This window comes from Vombatus ursinus, unplaced genomic scaffold (genome assembly GCF_900497805.2).
Source record: "Vombatus ursinus unplaced genomic scaffold, bare-nosed wombat genome assembly UNPS02014789.1, whole genome shotgun sequence".
NCBI classification, from domain to species: Eukaryota; Metazoa; Chordata; class Mammalia; order Diprotodontia; family Vombatidae; genus Vombatus; species Vombatus ursinus.
Window position 1 is genome coordinate 8,553,190 of NW_020954567.1, and position 19,577 is coordinate 8,572,766.

Consider the following 19,577-nt stretch of genomic DNA (forward strand, 5'->3'; position numbering starts at 1 on the left):
ATAGACACCTGGAGAGAAAGATGCTTCAGAGGGGTCTGAAGGGGAAGTTATCTCATAGACACCTGGAGAGAAAGATGCTTCAGAGGGGTCTGAAGAAGGAGTTGTCCCATAGACACCTGGAGAGAAAGATGCTTCATAGGGGTTTGAAGGGGGAGTTGTTTCATAGAGATCTGGAGAGAGGGATGCTTCATAGGGGTCTGAAGGGGGAGTTGTCCCATAGAGGGAGGAAGGAAAAGGAATCTGATTAAGATCTAGAGGGGAGAATGTCTCATAAGGAACTAGAGGCAAGGGTGTTTGATGAAGATCTGGAGGGGAAAATGTCTGATAGAAATCTTGAAGATGAGTTGTAGAAACAGGGTCTACAGTAGAGAATGTTTCACTGAACTTTAGATCAGAGGATATCTTACTAAACTCTGGTGGGGGAAATGTCTGATCCAGGTCCACAGTGGGGAAATTCTGATCAAGGTCTAAAGTGGGGGATACCTGTTCTAGGTCCTTAGGGGATGGCATCTCATTGGATTCATGGGGTAAGAGTGAATGATTAGAGCCCCTGTGGGGCAATGTGGCATTGTACCTTTCTTTTAGAGGCTTGAAACCTCTGGGGGACATCAGCATATTGTGTACAAAGTTGGTGACTCTTTTCCTTTTTCGGGTCTTAATCAAACCTGAAGATTTCCTGAACCTACCATTTACTCTGTTCTTTCCTATTTTTAAAGGATTGTGCCAATTAGCAGAAGGAATTCTTTCTCTCCAAGGTGTTGCAGCATCCTGGGGGCTATTCAACAGCTTATCTTCAACCTCATCTTTGTTTGTATCTTTGATGATTTCATAGCTCACTTTCTCAGAAACCAAATTCCATTTCCCATTCAAAACCTTTGGTGGGTCCTTCTGGTTAACAACTACCAGATCATCTAGAGTATCTTCTTGTGTTCCTGCTCTGGAGTTGGGAATGTCACTGCTCTGAAGATCAGGCTGTTCTAGAGTTAAATTTACCCTCACATTACCTGTTGGTAGTTCTACCTGTGTATGACTGGAGTGTACTGATGTATTTCTTTCTACCTCAGGTTGGTTAGCTGAGGTAGTGATAAATTTGGGAGTCTCCTCATTGACCTGGTTGGCTTCCTTCTTGGCATCTTCTTGGCTATGGAGTTCTTCTGTGGCAAGAGAAGACAAGGTTGTCCCCATGGCAGTTGAATGTATATCCTTCTTGACAAGTTCTTCAGAATGGGACCTGGGATTCTTCAGAATGGAGGCTACAGAGTGTAATGCAATGGAGTGTGTACCTGTAGTGGTGATGTTCTCCAAGGGAGGCCCAGTTGTGATTACTGAGTAAGGAAGAGTGGCTTGAAGTTTGGGAATGCTACCAGGGTCTTTTGGGGAAGGCTGAGAAGTGCCCAATGATGCATTCACATTTAAGGGAATCATTTCAGATATTTCTTCCATAAACAGAGCAGTCAGATTGAGACGCTCATCTCCCTCCTGCAGTCCCGATGAATTTCTAAATGATCTAATACCAAACTGCAAAGCCAGTTCTTCCTGGTAATCACTATCATCTTCCCCTCCACCTTCCGTTGAATCAGGCATGTTTCTGGCAGTGGCTTTATTCTTCTCTGTGACAACCTTTTCCACATTGTCATCAAATAGAATTTCATAGGAGTCATCCTCGTAATCCCTTATACATTTGACATCCCTGAATCGCAACCTGAGGTTTTGATTTCTCTGGTTGGAACTTATAGAAGTCAGCATCCAGGTTCCTACAAAAACAGGGGAGAAACAAAACAACCCAGCAAAAATCTGGTTAAAAAAAAAACAACAAAACTATTCTTGAAGATAATTCCTAATCCATTTTGAATTTACGTAAGAAAGGATGAGTCAGGAATCAAAGAGGTCCTTAGTAACATAAACACATGTTATCTCTGTTCTCACACCACAAAAAATCAATAAAAATAGATAAATCAGATATAAATATATATGTAAAACACTAACTATATAATATATGAAACATACTATATATGTAGATATATATACATATATAATATGCATAATACATACGTGAATACTTTGCACACAGTTCTGCCTCACTTAAATGTGATTCATTCACAAGTCAAGACATCACCCTGATGATATCATTGGTCTTCTTCAAGAACCAAGGACAAACAACAACAACACTATCCTTTGTGTATATATATACTTTATAAACCCAAAGCATAATTGTTTTATATGTATACACAATATACATATAAATAGTATTATATTATTATATTATGTTATCATATATTATATTATTTATTATAATATATATATAATAATATATACATATATCTATAAAACAGTCATTGTGTATGTATATATGTGTATATGTATAAATATATATAGTATATAAAATATAATATATATAACAATGTAAAAAGCATATATAATGTATAATATATATGTAAACCGATACAAATGTATAGTTTTGTGTTTCTTTATACAGAGATAGTCTGTGCCTACTTTGAAATGCTGTTAGCCCTATTTCAAGGACTTTTCTAGCAGTAACTAAGCATAACTGCACACCTATTTGAGTTAAGAAGGTTTGTGCAGTATGGACTAAATGAATTCCCCTGAAATCAATCAAACAGGTTTTCTAACTTCTGAGTCAGTGTTTTTTCCTCAATACCACATTGCATTTTAGGGCTATTGGATGTACTGCTATTCTAGAGTTTTGTTTTATTTTGATTGCACGTGCCTATTTCATTGACTTGTTCTCTCATTTATGGATGAAGGTGTTTAGAAATAAATCTCTTCTCTTAAGAATGGCTGCATATATGCCCCAAGTTAAGGTGTGTTGTCTCATTGTTGTCATGTCCATTATACAAGACTGAGCATCCAAGTAAGATAGAAAAATTTAGTTAAAACTCTAAATGTTTTGCCTACATGCTCTTTGGAAACACTTGGATATTTGACTAAGTATTTTCCATTTTCATATGATGTTAATGATTGTGAAGAAATGGCCTAAGTCTATTTAATGACATCTTAGGTTGTGCTTGTTTTCTTTTTTTTCAGGTGAGGAGGAGAAAGGAGGGGATTAGTCACCTTCTGAACTCAGTTCCACAATCACTTCTCAAATGAACTTAATTAAATGAACTAAGATTTCAGTGGGAATGCCCAATGAGGCAACTCCCTCCACCAATGCAGGTTGGCACCTGCTTTGTACTCAATAAGAGGAGAGTCTTTGGTAACTGGGTGGGCCACTGAGTCATTTGGCCAATGTCTGCCAGACACAGGATTTGAACCCAGATCCTCCTACCTTCGAGGCTATGTACTGTGACACAATGCTTCTCTTGTTTCTTAGGCTAAAAACTTGGGGAATAGTATGAAAGTATAGAAATGTGAATAGTAATCTTATTGGTAAGAGTAGAAATCAAATAAGTAGTCAAAAATTCTAGTGAACCCAAGGGTTTTTTGGATTACTGTGATGTAAACATTTCCATATTATATTTTAATCTGGTGTCTGTAACACTCAGGAATTTTGCCAGGAGGCTGCTAGTTTGATACTTCTGCTCTAAGATACCATGGCTATGGGAACATTGGGCAAAAGTGCTAAGGCAATCAAACAATAATAATATTAAATAATAATTATTATTAGATAATTAGATGAAATTAGACAATAATCAGATCATTAAAATAAGTAGCATTTATATGATGTGTTAGGGTTTGCAAAGCACTTTACATATATAATTTGGAAGTGTTTAACAAAATAAATAAAAATACAATACAACATAGGTATCATTCCTTTGTGGTTTTCTAAATATGCCCTCTCAATCCCCCTGGTGATGCTTATATAGGGCTTAGTGGTCCCATTTCTGTTTGAATTTGACACCGCTGTCAGATGGAGGTAGACAGCATGACTACCACTGGTACATTCAGAAAGCCCAGGTTACAATTTCTGCAGATGGCCCCAAGTTTGGGTATAAAGCTAGAATGAGGGAGGACCAGGTGAGGTTTGTGGATATGACTAGTATAGATCATGACAATGACTGGACAGGATGGGGGAACCTTGAGGAAGTGTGGTGTAGTGGGCAGAAAACTGGACCATTTTATTCTTATGGTGATGCTGGGAGATAGGTATTCTCATCATTCCCATTTTGCAGATGAGGAAATTTTGGCAGACAGAGATTAAGTGATTTGCACAGTCACTGTGAGAATAAAATGAGATAACATAGGTGAGGCACTTTGCAAACTTCAAAGTTCAATTTAAATGTTAGTTATTATTTTTGTAAAGCCTTTTGTAAAACCTTAAAGAATGAAGTACAATTGAGCTCTGATTGTCATGACCACTCTTTGTTTGTATTATTTATGTGCTCTCCTGGTTGCCCTCCCTTTGGAAATGGCATCTGTGGCAGCTGAGTCCCTGAGGTTCTGTGGATATGCTTCTAGCTTATGCTGCCCCTTGCCCAAGTAGTTTGCTTCTATCCCTAGAGAGAGGGACTGTGATGAAAAGACATGGCCATGTCAGTGAATGCTTCGTCTTTAAGAACACTGCCTATCTGAACCACTCCAACACCCTGAAGGTGGGTCTGTGCCAGGATCTTGTGGATTCTGACGATGTCCTTAAGGAAACAGCAGTTCTCTAAAATATTAATTATAGGCAATAGTATCCAGTGGATGCATTTATGGGGACCAAAAAAACTAAACAGCATCATTCTTTTTTGGGGGGGGGGGTTAGGCAATGAGGTTAAGTGACTTGCCCAGGGTCACACAGCTAGTAAGTGTTATGTGTCTGAAGCTGAATTTGAATTCGGGTCCTCCTGAATCAAGGGCCAGGGATCTATCCACTGCACCACCTAGCTGCCCCTAAATGGCATCATTCTAGTAATAAAGTAAGCCTTTGCAGAAAGTAGATGAAATAGACACTAACTACAAGAGCTCTCTCATAGTACCCAAACTACTTACCGACATTATCCATTGTGACAGTTACAGATTCTCCACTCATAGGGAAGAGAGTCAGGACATCTTCATGCCTTTTTCCATATAAGAATGAGTGGCCAGTCAAGTGAAGAGTCAGGATCTCATTCTGGATGCCCACACTGCAAAAGTGCCACTGGACAGTGTCCTCATGACAAAATCCCAGGGTCGGTATACTCTCAGGCAAAAAGCCATTTATTGCTAAAAGAAACTGAGTCAGTTAAAACACCGGCCTTTCCACCAACCCTACACCATGGAAGGAACTTTGATCTAATTACACAGGCAAAATTACATTCTAGAGCTGATGTGCTTGCTCAAGTCAGCACCACTAACATAGAAGTATTGATTATTAAGCATTAGCCTCACTGGAGGGTGTGGGAGGTACAGGAAGGGAGAGGGAAGAGAGGAAGGATATGTGATTAGGATCCCCAGTTTTAAACTTTCCAAATAAATTGTATTCTTCTCATTGAACCGAGCTGAAGAAAATATTAGTCATTCAACAAAAAATTTAGAATCATAAAAATATATCATTTTAACATTTAGGGCAATATAGAAATCACTTTGTCCAACTCCTTTGTTTTCTGAGCACCTATTCTATTCAAGACCTTTTGATGGGTACTGCCTTTAAAGTCCTTCAAATATATTCTGAAGAACAGTGTGAAAAATACTAATTCCAGTCCAGAGGGGAAAAAGCATAATAATATAAGGGACATGAGAGATTAAATGATTATGTCACTCAACATAATAATGTAAAAATGTACAAAACGTACAATGTACAAATGTACAAAACAGAGAAGACAAATGAACACATTCCTTATTAAAGTCCTATCCTTTAATTGTCAACTGTAATCATTAAAGAAAGAGCAAGGTCCTTACCTTCATTAATATTATTTGTACTTATCAATAAATATGTTTGAATATTCATAGATCATTGCAATCTTTACCTATTAGGAGTAATAATAAAGGTGCAGATTGTATCCACACTAAACAATAATTATCTTCACTTACAAGAATGAATCTGATTAAAAAATGTGCTAATGGAACTTCTCTTTGGGAGACAACAGCTCCTGAAAGGACTTTGGTCATGACATTTACATAAGCAAAATAAAATTCAATGATAAAAGTAAACAAAAAGTCAATGTTTGACCCCTAACTCCAACCTTCCATCCCATATGGAAAAGCCCTGAGAATTCCAGATTGGTCTCTTTGGTTATCTGAAAAAGCATGAATAAATGATAGAAAAAAAATCAACCCAAATGAGGTTAGCAAGTACATGGTGACCACCCTAGACCCTGGTTAATCAATCCTCTAAGGATGATGAACACTTTACCTCTTGTCACATTAGACTGCTATAATAACACCCTTAGTTTTTGATCATAGAATTCTAGGACTGGAAGTAAATCTAAAAGTTCATCTCATGCATGTCTACAGACAAGATTACATACATATCTATCCAAGGAGTGACAGGTAGAATGGGGTGGAGGTGAAAGGAAGAGTTTCTACTTACTGTTCTTGATGTTGGATGCATAAAACTTTGGATCATCTCGTTTCACAGTAGAGGGGTTTTTGTGAAATCTATTAATGTTGTCTTCAAAGTACCAGCTTTTGTTCTCATCAAATACAGCAAACACAGCTTGTTGCTCAGAATCTGCTGTCCTCTATAGGAAAAAATTGCATTATTCACAAAATGTTCTTTTTTTCCCCCATTCTTTACCTTCCAAATAGTTCCCTGATGCACATCAGAGTTTTCAGGAAAGAGCAAACATAGCACAACTCTTTAGGGGAGCAGAACTCTCGAATTCATTCTTACTTCAGTATTTTTAATCAAATAACAATTATTTATTAGAGACTTAGGATTCCAGGGCTTTAAAAAACTATTAAAATCAACCTCAATTTACTATGATTTAAATATCCCCTTTGGCTCAGCTCAGGAGAGCTTCTTGTTAGAGGCTTGATTTATTGCTTTATTGATTGTCGAGACTAAGAAAGTGATGGATAAAATGTTAATAGTGCAGAGTAAACTTAAAAGTGTGTCCTGTTTTCAAGAAGAGTTGATTTTTAAACATTTACCAGCACATTCGTAGTAAAAACATTTACTATACAGCCTTCATTTTCAAAAGATTAGAATGGAGTACATTCTACCAAAACTGGCCACTAGATGGTGCAGTGGATAGAGCACAGCACCAGGTCAGAAAAACCTAAGTTCAGAGCCAGCTTCAGACACTTATTAGCTGTGTGACCCTGGGCAAGTCACTTCACCCTATTTGCCTCAGTTTCCTCACTTGTAAATGGGGTCATGGAGAATCAGACACAACTGAAACGACTGAACAATTACTAAGACAAGCCTCATTTCACCACTGCCACTTCTTGGAACTTTGAAATACTTATGTCACTGGACTATTCTATTTGGGTAGAGAATTAAAGGCTGACTATGTGTGCCCCCAAGAGGATTCAGTTCTGCTCCAGATTCTGAGTTGCCAAACACTGCTGGAGAACAAATCGCAAAATCATGCTAACTGGGTCAATTTTAGAGGAAACCAAAGGGTAGTATAGTGGAAAGAGCAATGAACTCAAGAAGACTTGAGTTTGGATTCCAACTCTGTTAATGACTTTTTGATCTACCTGTGTGACCTTAGACAAAACATTTAACCTCATTAGCCTCAATTTCTTTATCTAAAAATTTTAGTATTGACTTAGACAATCTCTTCATTCCCTTCTGTCCCTGCCTTTCATATCACATTTCCACTTGGATGTACCACAAGTTTCTCAAGCACAACATATCCAAAATGGAACTCATTATATTTTCCCCAAACCAACCCTTCTTCCTATCTATGTTGAAAGCGCCACCATCCTTCTAGTCACCTTGGTTCAAAACTTTGGAGTCATCATCAACACCTTACACTCTCTCACCCTCCATATCCAGTGGAGTCACCATTGACTCCTCACACTCCCTCACCCTCCATGTTCAATTAAAGGCCAAATCTTGTCAGTTCTTCCTCTCCAGGACCTTTTTGCCTGTGTCCTTTTCTCCCTACTCACATAGTTGTTTTCATCTTTGATAATGACTATTTCTACAGCTTCCCAATTGGTCTCCCCGCCTCAGTTCTTCTCTCTTCCCCGGTTAATCTTCCACAAAGCTATCAAAGTAATATTCCTAAAGTGCATGTCTGATCATACCATTTTAAAGCTCCAATGGCTCTCTATTTGCCTCCAGGATAAAATTAAATGCCTTTGTTTGGCGTTCAGAACCCTTCACAATCTGGTTCCAGCCTACCTCTCCAGACTTATTTATACCATACTCTTTCCTCACTCATGCCACAATTCAGCCAAACCAGTCCACTAGTGATCCCTCACACATGACATTCCAACTCTGTGCTTTTGCACAGGCTGTCCCTCCCAAACCTGGAATAAACTCCTTCCTCATTCCTGTCTCTTAGAATTTCTTCTATCTTCCTTCAAAGGTCAGTTCAAGAACCACCTTCTACATGAGACTTTTACCAATCCCCTCAGCTGCTAGGGCCACCCCATAATCTTTTTAAAATTTTGTGCATATTTTTAGGCATACACATACTATCTTCCCTGATAGAATGTAAGCTCCCTGAAGGCAGGAACTGTTTCATTTTTGTATTTTTACTCCCAGCATCTCGCGCAGGCACGGGCATCCCTCTAGCTTGGCTACACAGACATCCATTCATTTATCTCTTACTGGCTCTCAATCTCCATAGCTGCTGTTTTAAACCTTCTCCTCTCCAATCCCACCATAACGCCCCCTTCCTTATCTAAGCAGATTGATCTTACCTACTACTCCACTTCAGAAATTGAACCTATCTGATTGAGTTCCCTCAGGATGCCTCCTCTAATCCTCTGGTTCTTTCAAAGTCTTCATTCATTCTCTCCTACTACCCTACCCCACTCAATGGAACTAGTCATAGAAAGTTGTTTTGAAGAAATAGGTACCTCTCACCTGTGGGAAGACCACAGGTGTTGCACATTGCACAAGTTTTTGGGTTTTTTCAGTGTATTGATTGATCTGTTGTGCTGATTTTTTCCCTGGTTCTTTTTGTTTAAATAATACTATTTGTTATATGGGCTGACTCTCTGGGAGTGGAAAAGACACTGAAGAAAACTATGGTGATATAAACAACAAAAGACATCGATAAACACTTAAAAACAAAGTTGGTTTGAGGCTGGGTTGTGTGCTGCTTGCCCACAGGTGCAAGTTGTGGTGCTAGTTCCAGGCTCCAAAATGGGTAATTGCATACAGGTTTGGATATTCACCCACTTCAGTGTGAGTGTGAAAAGGAGAAGCAGTGGCTGAGAGAAGGCAGAACTACTCAACAGTTATTTCGTTTGTCTTTTCTCTGCCAAGGAGAAGACTCTTTGGATGAGAAAGGTAAGAACCAAAATGGCTAATAGGGCAATGATCCCTAGGAGAAGGAAGTAGCCTATTGCACTGGTAACAAGGGAGAAAATACTAGCAATTTTACCTAGCCAAAGGTGGAATGTGCTTCCTTGGGAGGGAGTAGGTTTCTTCCACATTGGAAGGCTTCAAGCAAAGGCTGGATGACCAACTTTGGGTATATCATAAAGAAGTTTTGGGTTGGACTAGATCAGGGGTGGGGAACCTGCAGCCTTGAGGTCACATGTGGCCCTCTAGATCTTCAAGTGTGGCCCTTTGACTAAATCCAAAATTCACAGAACAAATCACTTTAATAAAAAAGATTTGTTCTGTAAAATTTGGACTCAGTCAAAAGGCTGCATCCAAGTGACTCAAGAAAGTAATGGAGAAAATGTCAAAGTGGACTAAACTTGAAAATCCACCCTGCTTTTTGGAGGTCTCATTGTTAAATGTTAGCCAGCACACCCTGGCTTTAATCATGCATTTCCAACTGACTTCTAGACAGTTCTGCCTATATATTTCAACAGCAACTTAAATTCAACACAATTAACACTAAAGTAATCCTTTTTCTCCCAAACCCGTTCACCTGACTTAATGTGTTTAGATGGGACTACCATCCTCCCAGTTCCCCTGGGCTCATTATCTTGTAATAATATGTGACTCTTACCTGACCCTCACCACACAATCGGCTACCATGTTCTACCCCCTCGGTATCTTTTCAAATCCAGCCTCTCCCACTGCAGGCCCTCATCCCTTTTTACTTCTCGACTATTGTAATAACCTCTTCTCAGGCCTTCCTAGCTCCCATCTGTCCATTCTGCACACCTTTACTTGAGTAATCCTTCTACCATGATGCCATGTCTATTTCACTCTATATCTTAAATAGTTCCTCTTTGCTTACTGAATGAAGTATGTGGTTTTTGGCATTCAAGGCAATCCATAGTCTGGTTCTAATAGATATGTCCAGCCTACCTTGTGCTACTCTCTTTTGTATATTCTATGTTCCTTGTTCTTTTCTTCTTTCCAGTTTCTATGCTTTTTACCTCATCTTCTGTGCCTAGAATGTACTCTAGAGTGAAAAATGAATATTTATTAAGTGCCTACTGTATGCCAGGAGCTATGCTAAGCACTTTATTAATATTATATCATTTGAGCCTCAGAACAACGCTATGAGGTAAGTACTATTATTATTCCCATTTTATAGGTGAGGCAGACAGACTAATTGACTTGCCTGTAAATGTCGAAGGTTGGTTTTGAACTTGTGTCTTCAGGCCCAGAGCTTTATCCTCTGTACCACCCTATAGTCTTATTTCCACCTTTTTAAGTCTCTTTCTTCCTTTAAAGTCCTATTCAGATACCACCCTCTCCATGAAGCCCTGCCAGATACAAGTGATGCTCATCTTTCAAATGTCTCATAGCGCTTTACCAGGACCATTTAATTTTACTCAGTGACTTTTATTTGTGTCACAGTTATTTGTGCATTTATCCTTTCTTCTCCGAACCTGTTATATTGTGAGATCATTGAGAGCAGGGCCTTGTGTCAGGTATGTTTTTACATCTCCAGAATCTAGCATGGTACCTTATGCATAACAGGTGCAAATGTTAACAAATGTTAGCTGTACTACTTAAGTAAAATATTGAAAATATGGAGTAGAAACAATCCTCTTCATACCTCGTTGTTTCCTTATCTTGAAAAAATGGGACCTTTCTAACTATAGATTCCATTTCTTATTACGTTACACTTTCCTTTAATTCAGCAGATCTCAAATTGTTGTCTGGGAAACCCTGATAATGCCTGAGACCCTTTTAGGAGGTCTCTGAGGTCACAACTCTTTTCATAATAATACTAAGAAGTTTTAATTTCTAATACAGTAAATAATCAATAGAGATAATCCCCCCAAACAAAAGCTATTGGGGATCTCAATAATTATTGAGCATGAAGTGAAACCAGAAAGTTTAAGAACCACTGCTTTATTTGGCATCTCCTGAGATGAAATATTTAGATTATGCCCTAAATAGTCTTGGGAATTCTGGATGATTGTGATATAAAGGATTTGTAATTTCTTCTAGCTTTTGCTAAAGCCTAAGTCTTTGCCATCTGCCCTGTAGCTGATCCTTCTTATGTATGTTGTCTGTCCTAATTAGACTATGAGGTCCTTGACAGCAGGGTCTGTCTCTATTTTCCATTTGTTTCTTCAGTATTCAGCATAGTTGTTGGCACACAATAAGCACTTAATGGTATCCCATTCATTTAGGAGCAATTTGAGTTTGCCAAACCTGAGACTTAGCAAAATAAGGTACCTTCAGGAAAAAAACATCACAATGAGAAACGGGGCAAGTGCTTCGATGAAATTCAGTTCCAGTAGAAATTACTATTTTGAATAACCTAAGAAGATATGTTCAACTTGTCTACAAAATATTTCTGTCGATACCATCATTGCCCCAGCTCCCTTACCCCACTATCCAGAATAAAACCCAAGAGCATACCCCAGAACCTGGATTTGGAGACAGATGTCAGACAAGAATAGCCAAACAGAAAGTTTATATACCAAGAAGGAACACTGGAGACCAAACTTTCAGTACAGAATGCAAACCTTGTATGTAAGGGTAACTAATGACAGGATACAGTACCTGTACACCTCGGTTGTCCAAGGTTCTGCTCTTACAAATCAAGAGTAGCCCAATCAGGCCTGAGGCAATGTCCCTTGGGATGTCCACAATACTATAATATGGTCTCGTTAAGCATTGAGCATCATTTCCTGCGGGTTCATCAGACTCCAGGATGTTCCACTTGTAAGTGTAAGTTTCTCCTGGTTGGACAGCTTTGACTAGGGTGTTGTTGCCTAAAGGGAAGTTTATTTATAATGAATTTTCATTTGGAAAGTAATCTCAGAGCCAGAATTCTGGTCAGAGTCAAGCTACAAGAAGAAATAAATGAAGGATAACACAAGATTTAGCAGCTTCTACATTAAGGGATCAGAGGGCATGAAGTATGATAATCCAGAGGGCAAAGGAGTTAGGACTACAACCTAGAATCACCTACCCAGCAAAACTGAGCATCATCCTTCAGGGTAAAAGATGGTCATTGAATGAAATAGGGACCTTTCAAACATTCCTGTGGAAAAGACCAGAGCTGAATAGAAAATTTGATCTTCAAATACAAGACTCAAGTGAAACATGGAAGAGGTAAACAGGAAAGAGAAATCACAAGAGACTTATTAAGGTTGAACTGTTTACATTCCTGCATGGAAAGATGATATTTGTAACTCATGAGTCCTTTGTCAGTATTAAGGTAGTGGGAGGGAAAAAATTATATGTATGTATAGATAGAGGGCACAGGGTGAGTTGAAGATGAAGGGGTGATATCTGGAAAATAAAATTAAGGGGTGAGAGAGGATTATACTGGGAGAAAGAGAGATGGAGAAGTAGAATAAGGTAAAATATCTCACTTGAAACAGACAAGAAAGTGGAGGGGAAATGGGGGAAGGTGAGAGGGAATGAGTGAATCTTATTCTCATGTGATTTGACTTAAGGAGGGAATAACATACACAATGGGGTATGGAGATCTATCTTGCCCTACAGGAAAATAAGGGGGGAAGGGGACAAGAGAGCAGGAGCTTGATAGAGGGGAGGGAAGATTGGGGGAGGGAATAATCAAAAGCAAACACTTCTGAAGAGGGACAGGGTCAAAAGAGAGAATAGAATAAATGGGGAGTAGGATAGGACGAAGGGAAATATACTTAGTTTTTCACAACTGGACTACTATGGAAGTGTTTTGCATGACTACACATCTATAACCTGTACCAAGATACTTGCCTTTTCAATGAGGGTGGATGGGGAGGGAAGAAGGGAGAAAATTCGTAACCCAAAGTTTTAAAAACACGTTAAAAATTAAAAAAAATTAAAAATTTAAAAAAAAAGAAGAAACGAAAGTGTTCTGATACCATGAGACCTTGAACAACATCACCTCTTTTCCAAATAGGAAGACAAAGTCTGTGTTAAATGTTTAGTGCAGAATATGGTACTTAGGATACAGTATCCCTGAGGCCTCAGTTTCCCCAATTGTCAGACAATCAAAAATAAGCGATAGGAATTTTCAGGCCCAGAAGACCTGTTCTGGCAAGGAGAAAAACTTGTTAGCCAGAATAATCTACTTATCTGATCTATCTATGTATCTATCTATCACATGTCCAGGGTATAGTTTGTGACCTTGTAATAAAAAAATTATATATATGAATATATACATGTATACATATATGTGTATGTATATATACATACATGTATGTATGCATATGTGTGTGCCTATATGTACACACATATATATATACACATACAAGTCTATGTGTGTGTAACATATCGACCTAAGTAAATTATATGCGTTATTTTAGTTTACCTTAATAAAGAAATATGCAGGCAAGTGCTACAAGAATTATTAATCTCATTCTGAAGATGGATTGCCATCTGGGAAATGTGCAAATACAGGCAGCTAGAGAGAGAAGATAGACTCTTGGATCTGGAGTCAGGAAGATCTGAATCCAAATCTGTTCTTAGACATTTAAGTAGCTGTGTGACCCCAGGCAAGTCATTTAAGCTATATGCCTCATTTTCCTCAATTTCAGGGTTGTTGTGATGTTAAAATGAAACAATATTTGTAAAGGGTTTTGGAAGCCTTCAAGTGTTATATACATGCTAGCCATTATTATTATTATATGCCAATAGAATATAAGTTTTCCTCAATGTTGGGTATTCCTAGTGTAGGAATTCCTGCTACTCCTCTAGCCCATCACATCTGGCTAGCATGTAAATCCTACCCTGAGACATTACAAAAGTTAATTGACCTGCTCACAGCTATTTCAGAGAAAGAATTGAAGCCAAGTCTTTCTAACTTCAAGCCTCAATAGTCATCCCTCCACTATGCTTCACTCTCTCCAAAAGAATTCAAACTAAAAATAATACAAGAAGGTATGTGGAGTTTGTGATATGAAACATGGAAGGCTCACCTTCACTGATACAACTTCAGGACTGCCAAAGCATTTTACAGAAGACATTTTGATGTCATAGAGATTAAATAACTTGTCCGTGATACATAGCTAATAAATGGACAAGTTGGGGCTCAAATTAATTGCTTCTTTTGTTCTTTCCAGTCGTACCCGCCACACTTATCTGTAACACTGCATTGTTATCTGAGCCCTGGGAAAGCACGGGGAGGAATCATTCTCATGTTGTCTGGGACAAAAGGGATTTTGAGTCCCTTTTGAGTAGCATCAACATGCAGTTGTTTTATGTGTTCGTCCACTAGGGGTTGCTATGGCAGCAAGAAAGGGACACGCTCCTGTATGATGATTTATCTGACCCTTCTAGGTGTTGGAAAATCATAGGACCAATGGATTTAGGGCTGGAAGGGACCTTAGGTGTCATCTAATCCTATCTCCCGCATTGTGAAGATGAGGAAACTGAAGCCTGGAGAGGCTGACTTGCTCAAGGTCATACAGATATTAAGTAATTGAGCTGAGATTGGAACTCCAGCTCTTTTAATGATAAATCCAGCACTTTCCTCACCATACCACACTGGAGCGTGGCTCCAATCTCCACTACTATGTGAATATACTGACTATATTATTTATACACGAATGAAAGTCAGTAGAAAAATCAACCTTGTTGATGTATTGAAAGAGAGCAAAGGGCTTCACCTAACACATGTGAATAGAGATACAAACCTGAAGTAGAAATATTCTTAGCTGTTTCTTCATCTGTAGAAAGTGTTATTCCATGAGGATAAATGCTATAGGGACGGCTGGCCATGTTTTTGAATACAATCTGCCAAGGAGGGAAAAAAACACAAAAATCATGATTTCAGTAATTAAATCCACTAGATATATATGCTATTCAATCAAAATGGTTTACTAAATTTTATGGTTGTCTTTGGATTGGTGGGGAGGAAGTAATACCTATGGGCTAAGTGCTAGTTTCTCACTGTTCCCAGAGTTGCCCCTAGCAGGGGTGTCTGAGAATCTATAACTTTTCCTTCTGAACAAAAAGGAAAACTCTCCTAAACTGCTCTGATTTCTGTTAACTAATGGCGAGTTCATCTTGGGGTACGCTGGCATTTTTGACAACTGTCTCTCTTGGGGGAAAAATGTACACATGACACACTTTAAATCTAATCTGCATTATTAAGATTTTCCCCATCACTTTCTTAAGTCTAGACAATAAAAAACAATAAACCAAGCCCCTTGATTTCTAACATTTGCTGATTTCCAAGGTTTAAATGGTCACCCTGAAAATTTGACAGTTGGCTCCCATGAGCCTGCATGAACTTATTCCAGCATACTTCCCTCTAAGCCCCAAGACCTTCTCCTATCCCCTCAACCCTCCACTATTGCATTCCCACTCAGCAGTAAAGAAAAGGAGAAGAAAGTCTGAGACCAGAGGTTAAGGGAAAAGATAGGACCTTAGGCCCATCTCCCATCTATAATCCCCACTTCTCTCACCCTCTCCTTTCCTATCTGGCACCTTCTCCTTTAGTCCCTGGCTCCTCTTCTCTTGCCTATAGAACAGAGGTTCTTAACCTTAAACTTTTTTTTTAATGTTTTGATAGCTATTTCAATATAACTAGCTTCCTTTGTCATCCTATGGATTTAATTTTGTGCATCTAAAAACACTATTCAGAGAAGGGTTCTGTAGATTTCACCAAGCTGCCCAAGGGGTCAATGACACAAAGTGGTTAAGGACCTCTGCTCTATAGTCTCCTGGGTCTTCTATCCCCAGGGTTATTTGGGAAATACATTCTCTCCTATATGTCCGGAAGCCCTTTCATATGTAAGACATGGACAAAGAGGTACTTGATTCTCCCTAATAGTTATGTTTATATTTTTAAGAGAGTAGAGAAGAGAAAGAAGGAAATAACAGGTGCCTTTTCTTTGCTTTTGGCTATTTACAAAACAAATAATGTATCTGAAGATAATTTCACATCCAATTTAAAAAAACAAACAACCAAACAACAACAAAAAAGTGCCAGATACTCTGAGGCCTTCCCAACACTACTCAACTATTCTCCGTCTGTGTCCCACCATTGCTTACTTACTTTGAGGGTATCTCTGACTTGGGCTCTAATGATAGGTCCCAAGATACCAGTTTCTTGGGGATCTGTACTTTCTATGCGTTTGGTGAAAGATTCATCTTGGTATTGTTTGTAGACCACCTTTTTGTAACGTGTCCCAATCTGGTTTGCCAAATTATTGTACCAAAATTTATATTTTCTGAAAGAAAAAGAGAATCATAAACAAAATGAAGGCTAGTTCTTCCTTTCATTGAAATCCTCGTTCGTTATTAGTGGTGGTGGTGGCAGGGGTTCCAGGGAAAAGTGAAAGAGAACACAGGAATAATCTTATACTTACTGTATGATGGGGATTCTCATGGTGGTGGTGGTGGTGGTGGGGGGGGTTTTCTGGCCTTCTAGTGGGGTTGCCATGGATGGAACAAGTGAACTGCAGTGTATTTCACCATTACTTACTGCAGGATATTTAATGGAACAAAGGGTTTGGTATATTTTGGATTAAACTGAACTAAGTAAAACACAAGGCAGCTGGTGGTGCAGTGGATAGAGAGGCCCAGACCTGGAGTCAGGAGGACCTGAGGGTATATTTGAAGACCTCAACTTATCGCAGTGATGACAGGAGGGGATAAAGAACCAACATTAAACACCATATGTACCTCAACTCACTATACCTTGCAGTTATTTTCTATGCTTAATCTCACCAGATTCTCTTCCTCATGGGAGAGAAGGGAAGAGAATAAGTATGTATATATATATATAATATATATGTATGTATATGTGTATATATGTATCTGTATGTATACATAGGTATATAGGTATCTATACATATATGTATATATGGGTATATATGTACCTATATGTATATATGCATGTGTATATGCATATGTAGTGTGTATATGTATATATGTATGTGTATACATATATAGTGTGTGTATATGTGTGTATGTGTGTGTGCATGTGTGAGTATATGTATATGTATGTATGTATGTATGTAAATATGGCACCTACCATGTGCCCAAAACTGTACTAAGGGCTTTTTACAAATGTTATCTCATTGATCCTCATAACAACTCTGTGAGGTAGGTGCTATCATTATCCTCATTTTGTGGTTGATGAAATTGAGGCAGAGGTAAGTGACTTGTCCAGAGGTACACAGTTAGAAAGTATCTAAGTGCAGATTTGAACTCAAGTCTTTCTAACTCTAGGTCCAGTGCTCTATCTACTCTGCCAACTAGCTGTTTACTAGGCAAATCATGGTTGGCTGCTGAGTAGCACCTTCTGTATCTGCAGGGATGACAGAAGGAGCCACAGATGACTTTCATTCCGCTCCATACCTGCTTATTCCTCTAACTTCTCTAAAATAGGACCTTTGTAGTGGCAGAGTCCACTCCGGATTCCATTGTAATAATCTGCTCAAGGCAATGATGAACACAGTGAGTTTAGGGAAGTGGTGAGCAAAGAGTTGTTTAGATTGGGAGAGCTGAATAGAAGCCTACTACTCTACCTCCTGGGAGTCACATACCCGTGTAATTTCATACTGATGGACTTTTGTAATTGAAACAAGCATTCGAGTAGTAGTATAGTAGTAATATAGTATATGGTATAGTATGTAGTAGTAGTAGTATAGTATATAGCGGTGGTGGTGGTGGTAGTAGTAGTAGTAGTAGTAGTAATAGTAATAGTAATATGCCCACTTACTTGTCCGTATTCTCCTTGTTTACTGGGGCATAGTCCCAAATGACTTCCTCTGCAGCAATGAAATACTCCCACTTCTTAATGTAACGCCTCTGATCTCGGGTTAATTTCTTTATCATTCTGGTCCCTTTTGGGCATTTTTCAATTTTGAGGTATGCCTTCATCCCAGCTGATTTAGGATATGCAGAGGGTAATGAGGAAATTAGGGAGGAGACAATTAGCTCCACTGAAATACTAAGCATTTAAAAGTATATGGGAAAAATGTATTAGTTATACAGTCAGCGGTCCTAACAGAATAGTCTGAAACTGTTAAGAGCGTTATTCTGGAATGATATGGAGTAGGGGAATAGAAGATAGGAAGAAAAAAAGGAAGGGAGATGGGCAAAAATACTTAGTAAAAAACCATGTGTCTGTCCTAGACAGGAGGATTTGACATAATTTCTGTTCCATTAACATCCCATGGTGTGGGTTTGGGAAGGACATTGATAATAAACACATCTAGAGGGCATCCAGAACGGATTAAGTTCAAGTTTATGTCATTTGATAAGGGGTTGAAGGACCCAGGGATGTTTACCCTTGTGAATAGATGGCCTGAGGGAAGAAGGATGTAATAGCTGTCTTTAGGTACTTAAAATGCTGCCTTGGAAGAGGGATTAAATTAGTTCCTCTTGTCTCCAGAGGGCAGAACTGGGAGAAATGCTTGAAAGGGGCAGAGAACCAGATTTGGGTTTAGAGTTAAAGTATAGTGGGCTATCTCTGGGTTGCCCCTTACTGGAAGTCTTTAATCAAAGCTTGGGTGCCCAATTGTTAGGTATGTTATCAATTGAGATTATTTTTGCTGAAGCTCCATACTTCTGACCACACCTTAAACACTCCAGGATATACATCTTTACCTCTGAGTATATTCATTACACTCTTTCACTTTCTCTTTTCTACTCCTTCCCAAGATAGAGACTTCCTCTGTTTTCTTAAGGTTTTCAGTATACCACTTCCTTCCCCCAAAATTCTACTGACTAGATGTGAGTTAGAGCTCTAAGAACCCAGCAAAAAGATTCTTCTCTCCCAGGCTCTACCAGGTAGGGGCAGGGAAGAGAGAAGAGCCCCCAGAAATGACTGGCTTGTAATAGGATCCATTTCCTTCATTCCAAAGATCATTTGTGGAACTTCTGAAATACAGGTGACCTTCACTGTACTTAAGCGCATCAGGAAAAGACTGACTAGACAGTCTCCAAAGGTGGATTAGGTTTCCTGAATGCGTTCACTTGTTATTGACATAGGGAAATACAAACAGCCCCTTGAGGAATGGAAACAGCCCATGATCCTAGGTATAACTGTCAATCCCATGGTCCCATGCAAAGCTGCCCACAAAAATAAGGCCCTTCCCTATTAATGGGCATGGCAGGGGCAGTGATCTTGAAGAAAAGGGCATCTCTTTGTATTTTTAATTTAAACATGTCACTGGTCCCACAGTATACCCTT

General features: G+C 38.8%; 1 protein-coding gene across 5 annotated transcripts in view; it reads right to left on the reverse strand.

Annotated features, from left to right (window-relative positions):
- The window catches only part of F5 (coagulation factor V), a 79,434-nt gene that overhangs the window by 33,664 nt on the left and 26,193 nt on the right, over window positions 1-19,577 (reverse strand). For 2 of the 5 annotated variants that reach the window (XM_027868572.1, XM_027868570.1), the window contains exons 7-13: window positions 18,102-18,267; window positions 16,431-16,605; window positions 15,064-15,163; window positions 11,978-12,189; window positions 6,455-6,605; window positions 4,936-5,148; window positions 9-1,754 (exon numbers count right to left, since the gene is read on the reverse strand). In XM_027868572.1, the coding sequence (XP_027724373.1) occupies window positions 9-1,754; window positions 4,936-5,148; window positions 6,455-6,605; window positions 11,978-12,189; window positions 15,064-15,163; window positions 16,431-16,605; window positions 18,102-18,267 (2,763 nt within the window). The remainder of the gene's footprint in view (window positions 1-8; window positions 1,755-4,935; window positions 5,149-6,454; window positions 6,606-11,977; window positions 12,190-15,063; window positions 15,164-16,430; window positions 16,606-18,101; window positions 18,268-19,577) is intronic. The other 3 variants (XM_027868575.1, XM_027868573.1, XM_027868574.1) reach the window with 3 other exon arrangements.